This window comes from Protomyctophum parallelum (genome assembly GCF_964188405.1).
Source record: "Protomyctophum parallelum genome assembly, chromosome: 9".
NCBI lineage: Eukaryota > Metazoa > Chordata > Actinopteri > Myctophiformes > Myctophidae > Protomyctophum > Protomyctophum parallelum.
In genome coordinates this window covers 14,153,779-14,165,386 of record NC_139706.1, presented here as the reverse complement: position 1 = coordinate 14,165,386, position 11,608 = coordinate 14,153,779, and the positions used below count along the sequence as shown (strand labels likewise).

The 11,608-nt window shown below is 44.1% G+C and overlaps 1 protein-coding gene across 1 annotated transcript in view; it reads left to right on the top strand.

Moving 5' to 3' along the window:
- Positions 1–7,275: 7,275 nt before the first annotated feature.
- Positions 7,276–11,608, top strand: part of LOC310864427 (prolactin-releasing peptide receptor) — a gene marked incomplete at its 3' end in the record, with an annotated part of 33,816 nt that continues 29,483 nt past the window's right edge. Inside the window, exon 1 of the mRNA XM_083773117.1 lies at positions 7,276–7,642. Within this exon, the coding sequence (XP_083629243.1) occupies positions 7,297–7,642 (346 nt within the window). The 5' untranslated portion in view covers positions 7,276–7,296. The remainder of the gene's footprint in view (positions 7,643–11,608) is intronic.

Below are 11,608 nucleotides of genomic sequence, written 5' to 3'. Positions count from 1 at the left end.
AAAGTGTGGCCTGGGCCTGAAATAGACAGGCTAACTACACACAGGTGAAACATAACTACAAACACCACATGATTGGCTGAGAACTTAACATGACACAGGTGGACTCAAGTTAGCAATCAGGGTAGGTGAGACAAATGGAGCAGACAGGAAACACTAGGAACACAGCTACACAATAAAAGTACACAGTTCATGACAATAACAATAATTCACCTGGATGGTGCTAATAGTTGCTACTACTAAAGAAAGAAAAAACAGGTGTACTTCCTCTGGAAATAAGTGCCATTTGTTTAAGGCAGTGAGTGCTCAGCTATGAAAATAACTTAACTCATAAACCAACTGAAATATGGAAAAAGCTGCACTCCAAAATAAAAGATGCAAGACTGGCTCAGGTGCAATTTCAAATTTATTTGAGAACGCTGACACGTTTCGGCAGTAGCCTTCTTCAGAGCAGACTAAAAAGGACCTTTTTAACCCATTTAGACCTGAGCTAGATTCTACAAAATGTCTTCTAAATCATGACAGTTTTCTGATGTCAGTTGTGCTCAAACCCAGAACTTCTGCCGAAACGCGTCAGCGTTCTCAAATAAACATGAGAAATTGCATCTGAGCCAGTCTTGCATCCTTTATTTGGGAGGCATAGGCCTACTATGATCCGACGGAATGGTCCGAGGTGCGCTGGGGGTCGGGAGAGGGTTGCGGTTAGGTTTAGGTGTCTGCCCCGGGGGAGGATAGGGTTAGGGTGAGGGTTTGAGGTAGGTTGTCGTTCGGACCAATGCTCCGTCGGATCAAAGTACTTCACTCCCTTTATTTTGGAGCGCCGCTTTTTCCATTTAGTTGGTTTATGAGTTAAGTTGATACTACAACTTTGGGATATTCAGCACAACCCAAACCACGTTTTTTTGGGCGGGATTGCCCTGCAGGTTTCAACTCATCTCATAGCAGATTGTTTTGGTCTGAACAAGCCTAGTACCTTCTATTCTATGTGTTTTTGCAAGTATTCTGAGCCTCACTCTGGTCTCAGATTCATTTTTGCCTATACCCTTTGTTTGTTCTGACCTTTTATAAATTATACTGTACCACCTCTGGTCTCAGAATAACTTTTTGCCTACCCTATTTGTTTGTTCTGACCTTTTATACCACCTCTGGTCTTTGTTCGTTCATACTACGTATATGCCTGTCTAAATGCTTTATCAAATTCTTTATTTGTTTCCGCTGTTGTGAAAGTGGAATAAAATTAAGTGCTGTGCTGTGCTGTTTGTTCTGTCTGAATACCGAAAGCACTCGCTTGTACACAGAGAGACAAGATGAAGTGTGTGTGTGTGTGTGTGTGTGTGTGTGTGTGTAGATAAAGATGAAGAGTGATGTAGAGCAAGGGTGAGGACCCACTGTGAACACGCAGGAGAGAGAGGGTTGTACCCTTCTTCTCTCTTTCCAGTGCCCAATCATGCACCAATCCATATTGCTCTCCTTCTCTCTCTACCCCCCCTCTCTCTCTTTCTCTCTCCGCTCACAAACACAGCAGAGTGAGATTGAGGGAGGTCTGAATCCCCTTTCTGAAATTAAGGCTATACAGGCTGACCAACACGACCTGAGATTTAAAATGTGCTACTTGAAAACAACGGATTGAAGAAAAGTGCCTGAGCCGCAAGTGTAAAGCAAGAAGCATCACAGAGGAATTTCCCTTCTATATCGCATTTCTAAAAATCATCACAGCAGGTAGGATAATATCTCTTTCTATTCGGAAATGTGTTTTAGATTTTTAACGTAGCTTAAACCAGAAAGTAGGAATTTGTGTTAGTTTATTAGTTTAATGAGTATTTCAATTAGTATTATAAATAATTGTTTAAACTTGTGATTCTTCAACTGCGAAACTGAGAGAGAGAGAGAGAGAGAGAGAGAGAGAGAGAGAGAGAGAGAGAGAGAGAGAGAGAGAGAGAGAGAGAGAGAGAGCAGTGCGTGCGTGTTAATTAAAATTGCTACAGAAGCTGCACGTAAGCACAGCAGTGGCTCCGATTTCTCAGCATGTGAGAGGCAGTGTGAGAGAATGACATTCATCAACATAGATGACTGTTATACACTGTGTACAGAGGAGCCATTATATCATTTACATTAGGGTTTTAGACAGCTCTTATATTAGGTGACAGAATGCCTCAAGTTTTAAAGTTGTTAACGGTGATATATAAACATGAACAATCGGATAGATATCCTTGTAGTTTCCATGCAGGCACAAGCTGCATTTCTCACCTAATTATAGTAAAAATGATATGCGCTAATAAGCGGTGACATTGTTTGATGAAAACTCTTCACTTATTTATCCGTTTCCAAAAACCTCCGTTTGAGTTGCCGAAAACGCCGTTTGCGCGTGGCTGAAAGGCCCAAACGCACAAAGAAATGTGCGTTTAGCAAAAGATTCATATACGTGTAGCCTGGGCCTTAAATAGACAGGCTAACTACACACAGGTGAAACATAACTACAAACACCACATGATTGGCTGAGAACTTAACATGACACAGGTGGACTCAAATTAGCAATCTAGGTAGGTGAGACAAATGGAGCAGACAGGAAACACTAGGAACACAGCTACACAATAAAAGTACACAGTTCATGACAATAACAATAATTCACCTGGATGGTGCTAATAGTTGCTACTACTACAGAAAGAAAAATTCCTCAGGAAATAAGTGCCACTTGTTTAAGGCAGTGAGTGCTCAGCTATGAAAATAACTTAACTCATAAACCAACTGAAATATGGAAAAAGCAGCACTAAAAGATGCAAGACTGGCTCAGATGCAATTTCTCATGTTTATTTGAGAACGCTGACGCGTTTCGGCAGTAGCCATCTTCAGAGCAGACTAAAAAGGACTTTTTAACCCATTTAGACATGAGCTAGATTCTACAAAATAGTCTGACAGTTTTCTGAAAAACCTACAGTATGTTTCTATGTCAAACACAGAACTACTGCCGAAACGCGTCATCGTTCTCAAATAAACATGAGAATTTGCATCTGAGCCAGTCTTGCATCCTTTATTTTGGAGTGCCACTTTTTCCATTTAGTTGGTTTATGTGTTAAGTTGATACTACTACTATGTTCAGCACAACCAAAACCGCATTTTTTTGGGCGGGATTGCCCTGCAGGTTTCACCTCATCTCATAGCAGATTGTTTTGGTCTGAACAAGCCTAGTACCTTCTATTCTATGTGTTTTTGCAAGTATTCTGAGCCTCACTCTGGTCTCAGATTCATTTTTGCCTATACCCTTTGTTTGTTCTGACCTTTTATAAATTATACTGTACCATCTCTGGTCTCAGAATAACTTTTTGCCTACCCTGTTTGTTTGTTCTGACCTTTTATACCACCTCTGGTCTTTGTTCGTTCAACTTACTACGTATGCCATGTCTAAATGCTTTATCGAATTCTTTATTCGTTTCCGCCGTTGTGAAAGTGGAAGTAAATGAAGTGCTCTGAAGTCTGAATACCGAAAGCACTCGCTTGTACACAGAGAGACAAGATGAAGTGTGTGTGTGTGTGTGTGTGTGTGTGTGTGTGTGTGTGTGTGTGCAGATAAAGATGAAGAATGATGTAGAGCAAGGGTGAGGACCCAATGTGAACACGCAAGTGAGAGAGGTTGTACCCTTCTTCTCTCTTTCCAGTGCCCAATCATGCACCAATCCATATCTCTCTCCTTCTCTCTACCCCCCCCCCCCCCCTCTCTCTCTTTCTCCCTCCGCTCACAAACACAGCAGAGTGAGATTGAGGGAGGTCTGAATCCCCTTTCTGAATTCCTTACTGCAATTAAGGCTATAGGCTGACCAACACGACCTGAGATTTAAAATGTGCTACTGAAAACAACGGAGTGAAGAAAAGTGCCTGAGCCTATAGTATAAAGCAAAGGTAGGATAATATCTCTTTCTATTCGGAAATGTGTTTTTGATTTTGAACGTAGCTTAAACCAGAAAGTAGGAATTTGTGTTAGTTTATTAGTTTATTAGTTTTCAATTACTATTATAATAATTGTTTAAACTTGTGATTCTTCAACTGCGAAACTGAGAGTGAGTGAGTGAGTGAGTGAGTGCGTGAGTGAGTGAGTGAGTGAGTGCGTGCGGAGTGCAGTACTTTGATCCGACGGAGCATTGGTCCCTAACGACAACCTACCTCAAACCCTCACCCTAACCCTAACCTCCCCCGGGGCAGACACCTAAACCTAACCGCAACCCTCCCCCGACCCCCAGCGCACCTCGGAGCATGCTCCGTCGGATCATAGTATGCCATAGTAGGTGTGCGTGAGTGCATGCGTGAGTGCGTGCGTTTGTGTGTGTGCGTGCGTTCGTTCGTTTCTTAAAATTGCTACAGAAGCTGCATGTAAGCACAGCATGCAGTGGCTCCGATTTCTCAGCATGTGAGAGGCAGCTAGTGGGAGAGAATTACATTCATCAACATAGATGATTGTTATACACTGCACAGAGGAGCCATTAATTTTGCGCTCAAACTAAATCAGGATTTGTATTCACATTTAATTGAGATTATTTCTGGAATTCAATTGTTCGGTGACAGTGGGCAGGTGGCACACCTCGCAGCGTCTAATGACACTTTGAGCTCGAGCCAGAAGATCATTAAGGAAGGGAAACGTATGTACGTCATCTATGTGTGTGTGCGCGTGCGCATGCACGCGCGTGTGTGTGCACACAGGTGGGTTGGGTTGGCAAGGGCGGCTGACAAGCACACAGAGCTGACAGAGAGACGGGGTATGTCAACAATGAAGCAAGCAATGATCACGGATTCAGGGTTATATCATTTGCAGAAGGGGGAGGAAATCCTGGCGGAGGCGTGTGTGTGTGTGTGGGGGGGGGGGGTTGGAGTTGCAAAGAAAGATGGGAGGAGGAGGCAAACACCAGAGACTTCAGATAGGGATGTAACGATACATTATAACAGCGATACGATACATGGTTGACGATACGATACATGGACGATGTTAGTTCACTATGGCGATCCGATACGATACAATGATTTGAAATCGATACAGTAGGCTAACTATTTAAAATAAGTAATTAAACCCCTCTTTTTCTTTTTCTTCTAAAAATTGCTAAATACCACGCACAAAAATAGTAGTATTGATACAATCGATTATTTGCATAGCAAAACGATACAGTCAATGTTGCTGTTTTCATTTCGATATACTTCGATTCTTGAAATTAATGGATTTTTCGATGCAGTTACTATATTGTTACACCCCTAACTTCAGAGAAGTGCTGCTGAGGCTGGATGAGCCAGAAAGTCCTTGGCAGGCATTGATGAATCTCCAAGGGCATGCATCAGAAGTAAACACTGTCAGGCCTGAATATTGAATACACAAACGGGTCCGTTATTAATTAGATATATGGCAATCAAAATGGGTAATTAATGATTATGGTGTGGACCGGGGAGTTTAATTCTAATCGCACAATTGTTGCTGCAGCTTTGCCGGCTCTTACCAAATCTCCCAGGGAGGCAATTGTTGCCATGATCTATATTGTTAATTAGGCCAGGGTTTCTGTCGTGGACCCCAAAATTGACTTTTATTAGGCCAAACTATAAATCAAAATGTGTCCGTCCTAATAAGGACACTGGTGTTTTCGCTTGCAATACATTAACTGTCAAGATCGCACGTCATTATAATAATCACTCAAGTGAACTGAAGTTGCCGAATGTATACCTCGATGCGGCATCCGTCCGCTGTGGCTTCTCTATGCTGCTTGGGGCCTGGGGCGGTGGTGGTGGTGCTTCCGCTTGCCCCTCATTTCTCCTCGTCTTGTCTCTCTCTACCCGGCGCCACACTCTACTTTCCCTGTCTCTACTGTTAGACATACAGCATATGTGACTTAATTTGACTGAGGGACTGCCATTGGATTTTTTTTAATTTTTGTTGTTTCATGCCATATGAAAGCAAGGAATCATAGCTTCAAATTGACATATTGGTTGTTCAGTTTGGCCCACCAGTTTTGGAGATATGGCTTGCAGAAAACAGCGAGTTGAGAAAACAGGCTTGAAACAAGGATTTATTTCATATTTACATTTCAGCTCTGGCACTTATTTCAGACATGCTCTAGTATGTGAAGAGTCTGTGCTATAAACTCATTTTGGGAAAAAATATTAAAAAAAGTTTTTCTCCTGTGGAAAAGCTGGATTTGCGCGATGGCAGTCTCTCAGTCAAATCTGGTCACATGCCTAATAACAGCATGGGGGATCTGACACCATTTTGTGTATGAAAGATTGTTAATATACTGAAGAAAATCGATCCCGGTTGGAGCCACTAGAGGCGAAAGGTTACACAAATCCTACACATGGTCTCCTACCACAGATTGTAGTTCTCAGAGGCAAATATTGTACTTTTTACTCCAATTCCACTACAATTATTTGAATTACTGGTTACTTAGATGATTATTATTATAAAACATACTTCAACCAGTTAAGCCCTATATACTTAAGCCATTAAAGAATAACCAATCTGCAAGCATACAACACAACGCTCTGAGCTGTAGATTGGCAATGTTTTTACGAAATTGACAAACGTTGAACATCACTTTTACTTTAAGCAAATTTTGATGCCAATGTATATTAATTTTTTTAAGATGGTGCTAAATTGCTCAGACTGCCACGGTTCTCAGCCCGCACGGCTCCTTAAAGAAGCGAGACCGACAAAATGTATGCACTTCCGGGAACACGGAAGCATTTCAGGGGTGCACCCTAGATACATGGTCAGTGATCACAACAGCTGAAACGGTCCAGCGCAGTCACCAAATGTTTTTATTGAGCTCCAAAAACATCCATGTTTCAACTCAATCTGAGCTCAATTCCAATGCAAAGAGTTTTTTCAATCGGCTCTAGGCCGGGACCTGGATGGAATATAACCGGTGCGTTCACATATGCAAAGAAAAAGAATATCAGTATAAAAGCCTGTTTTCGTCCAATGTCGTCCTAGGCAGGGAAATATAGGACTTTTGCTTGTGATCATAAAATAAATATATATAAAAGTCGTCCAATGTTGTCCTTGGCAGGGAAATATAGGACTTTTGCTTGTGATCATGAAATAAATTAAAGTCGTCCAATGTTGTCCTTGGCAGGGAAATATAGGACTTTTGCTTGTTTTCACCAATGCAAGAAAGAACCGAGCTGTGTGTGTTTGTCTGGTGTGTCTGCAGGACCATGGATCTCGTCATGAGCGAGGAGAACAGGACAACGTACAGCAGCCACGATAAGGTCAGACTAGAAGACAGTGGGGGCAGCGGAGGAGGAGGACTCAACGGCAGCGACCCCCTGGACATGTTCTCCGGCATGGAGCTTCTCCTTCGCTTTAAGCCACTCTTCCTGCCCCTCTACTGCCTCCTGGTGTCGGTGGCCGGCGTCGGCAACTCCTTCCTGCTCGCCTGCATTCTGGCCGACAAGAAGCTCCACAACGCCACCAACTTCTTCATCGGGAACCTCGCGGCCGGCGACCTGCTGATGTGTCTGAGCTGCGGGCCGCTGACGGCGTCCTATGCCTTCGACAAGCACGGCTGGGCTTTCGGAAGGTCACTGTGCCACCTGGTCCCGCTGCTGCAGTGTGCCACGGTCTTCGCATCGGTGCTGTCCCTTACCGCCATGGCCGTGGACCGCTACATAGTTGTGGGTATGAGTTAACGGCTTCAAGTTAACGGACCACTTTTCAAGCCGTCTTTATATAATTGGTCCTCAATTGGTATACCTCAGGATACGATATAGGCTATCTCAAGATTATTTTATTGCCATGTCAACAGAGAATTTGGAATTTGTTTCAGTGACATTCATTGCAGTAACGGGGGATAGAGACAACAATTTGAACTACACAGCTGCAGCCATTATTTCGGCGCTGCCCTTAGCTTCCTTGTATCAGGAAAAAAAAGGAAAAAGGATGGGGGGGGGGGGGGGGGGGCGACTTGGTGTGGGGGTATTGACAGAGAGGGAAGGGGGGCATACATCACATCACATTACAATTTTCATTGTATCGTGCAGGCACAGAATGTTCTTGGGTGGGGGCCAGGGCGGGTTGAAGGTCTGGGCAACATTTAAAAAAAAACACTACCCTCACGCCACCCTTCAGGTTGGAGGGGCTGCGTGCGTGTAGGAAAAAAGTGGAAGCACAGCCGGAACAGCAGCGGATAGGGGTTGGGGAGGGGCGGGTGAAGGTGGCGTGTGGTGTAGGACTAAGTGTGTGTGAAGTGTTTTGATTAGTTAATTGTTTATGTTTGTGTAAACATGAGCAGCCCCCGGATTTGGGTCCCAAGGTCGCCTTGTCTCAGAGTCCAGATAGTGAGAGGAATAAACAGCAGGCTGTGCAGACGGCGCAGCCTTGGTTCCCAGACGAAAAGCACCCTCAGTTGACTGTGTAGGGGGGTTCCAAGCTGATTTCCATTCGCCGCTCGAGGGCATTGAGTCTTTCAGAAAGTTTTTCCAAGTTGGTGTACAGCTTCCGATTAAGCTCAGCTATAGCCCCAGACAGGTTCCCCGTCGTTCTGCACAGTTTGTTTACCACGGTGAGCAGCTTGGGATCACTTTCGACAGTTTTGACAGTTTCGACTGCTCCTCTCGAAATCTTCCGGTAGATTAGTCCGCCGCCTAGGCCTGATAGCATCCAGCCTGCCACCATGAATCCAATTATCCAAATATCTTCTTTGTCTTCTATGTTTAAGACGCTGAGGCACAACATACCCCAATTCTGAAGGGTCCCTGATATAACCCGCAGGAAAAGAGCCCTGTGGGCAAATCGGCTCCCCAGCACCAGAATGTCTGTCTGAAATGTTTTTGTCGAAAGCACTCAAGGACCAGTTCCATGTTTTAGCCAGAGATTTAGATGAGAGCTGATGAGAGATGATTAGCAGGGAATACAGACAGGTAGGGGGAGAGAGGGAGAGAGAAGAAAAAATTCGACCGCCCTCTTCGAGTAGCAAGAAATACCCTGTGGCGATATTATAGGCCCTCGATGATGATATCACGATATTTGATATATTGCGATATTCAATATAATTGCAAGAGATTTCATCAATGATATATCACGATATCTGTAATAACCGAAACTGAAAATATAACCATAAAAATGCAAAAATCTGGAATTATTTATTTACTATTCCAAAATCTTACACGATTTTTTTCACAAACTGGCTAATAAGTACATGAATCTTGCCTCCTCCAAACAGTAAAATACTGACTGCAACTTTGCAACTTGTCCACAACAATGGGTAGCCTACTGCAGGGGTTCTCAACGTTTTTGGCCGGGGACCCCCGGAAATGCTTTGGCAATGTCTCGGGACCTCTGCACCGCCCCCTCCTGACCCCCAATATAAATTGACTGCTACAATAACCGTAATAATAGAGACAATACACCATAAATAAATACTGAAATCAGATATACATTAGGGAAAATAATTTAAAATAATTTGGCGACCCCTCAAGGGGTCGCGACCCACGGGTTGAGAACCCCTGACCTACTGTACTACTACTAGTACTTAACTAACTATCTCTGTTGAAAAACGGAGAAAAGTTCCGGTAATTTGCTGCCAATACATTGTACCGTTGGTCTACGGACACTTCCGTCAACCCTATAACGGATAATTCCGTACTTTCACGGGACTAAGTCTGTTCCTTTCACGGACACTTCCGTCATTCTAATACGGAAAATTCTGTATTTTTACAATACTTAGTCCAATCTTTTCCAATTCCATACTGTTATGGTACTTAGTCTGTCCTTTTTACGGACAATTCCGTACTATTATGCTACTATGGCCCTCATTTATCAATCGAGTGTAAAATCTGCCACAGATTCGAACGCAGGTTTCGTAGTACACCCACGTCGCCACGGCATTTATAAAGTGATCGGAAACAGCTGATCCTTCCTTAATTTCGTTCCGACGTTAATAAATGTGACGGCTGAAATCAATCTGGCACGCCCTATAAAATCAAGCCATGCGCCCTCGGTTTTGCAGCAATGGCTGAACGGAAGACGGCAAAGAAACGCAACTACTCCGAGGCGGAGATTGACGTCCTCACCACTGAGGTGGAATCAAACCGAAAGGTTTTATTCGCCGGGGCCAACAGTGGTGTCGGAAATTAAATTAAAACGAAGGTGTGGACTCGGAAAAGCGCGTTGGAAAAGCGCTAATTTATACCGTTCATTAGATCAAGAAGAAGTGGTCCGACATTGAAATGTGGACAGAAAAAAAGCGTCCCAGATCCGCCAGGCTCAGCTGCTGACTGGTGGTGGTCAGGTATGTTATATGACATTGTTGATTGTTTACTTGAGACAAAATTAACGGGTTGATTAAATGTAATTGCTTAAACATCAGGAGCTTAATATATTTCCATTGTGATCCTCTGACTAGACTGATCCAGACCTCACCCCAGACCTTACAGAGGTGGAGAAAATAATTATTGGCATTATTGGCTCTGAGTCCATTGACAGACTGGATGTGCCCGGCGGCGACACTGCCGTGTCCGATGAACGTAAGTAAACTAAACTAAGTAGCCTGCCTATATCATATACCAGTAACCAAAACCTATCATTGGACCATATAGAAAATGAGTACAATATTCACACATTCAAATACGGGTTGAAATATTTATTTATTAGGCCTATCCATTGTCATTGCAGAGCAACCTATAGCTGAGACACCAGCTCACAGCAGCGGTGCGGGATCCTCCCCAGCTCACAACCCTCCATATCCAGCCAGCAGTGCGGGAGGGGGGGGTGGTGGGCAAACGGTGGCAGAGTGCGTCCATCCTCCCCAGCGCACAACCCTCCAGAGCCAGCCAGCAGTGCGGGAGGAGGGGGGGGGGCACGGTGGCAGAGTGCGTCCATCCTCCCCAGCGCACAACCCTCCAGAGCCAGCCAGCAGTGCGGGAGGGGGGGGGAGCACGGTGGCAGAGTGCATCCATCCTCCCCAGCGCACAACCCTCCAGTTCCATCCAGCAGTGCGGGAGGGGTGGCTCGCGGTGAGAGCGCTCGCCCTTCCTCTGCAGGTCAACCCACGACAGGCTCTGGAACGAGCCCTGGTGCTTAGCTGACACGATCCTGGCCGGGCAGCGTGATATTGTACAGGCCCTGAGGGACATACATGCATCAATTATAAATCTGATGGCGAGTGTGGATAAGGTCGGCAGGCAACTGCAGAACAAATAAAACTTTTTGGGAGTAAACATTGTGCAAAGAGTATTTATTAAACGAGGGTCTTTTTTGCTATACAGGCCTTGATTTTACATCGAGCTTTATAGGTGCCCATATTTCAATTTGTTTCAGAATGTGCTGCCCTATTAGCCAGAGCTGCATGTCTTGATGATAAATATGCTCTGGACTTGGAGGAGCTTCAGCTTAAAGCAAGAAAAGAAAAGCATGCAGTTGATTCTGATCAAACGGATGTTGGAGAAGCTGCGTCCGATGTTTATGATCTACTAGGCGCTAGACCACGCCCACCTGCTGTCAGCTCCAAACCAGAAAGTTTTTATTTATTTTTATTATTATTATTATTATTATTATTGTAATCCATGATTATGGATTTCTATATTGTATTGTATCTATTCTATACTGATTCAAACGTGGAAATGAGACACGGAGACAGGAATTCCA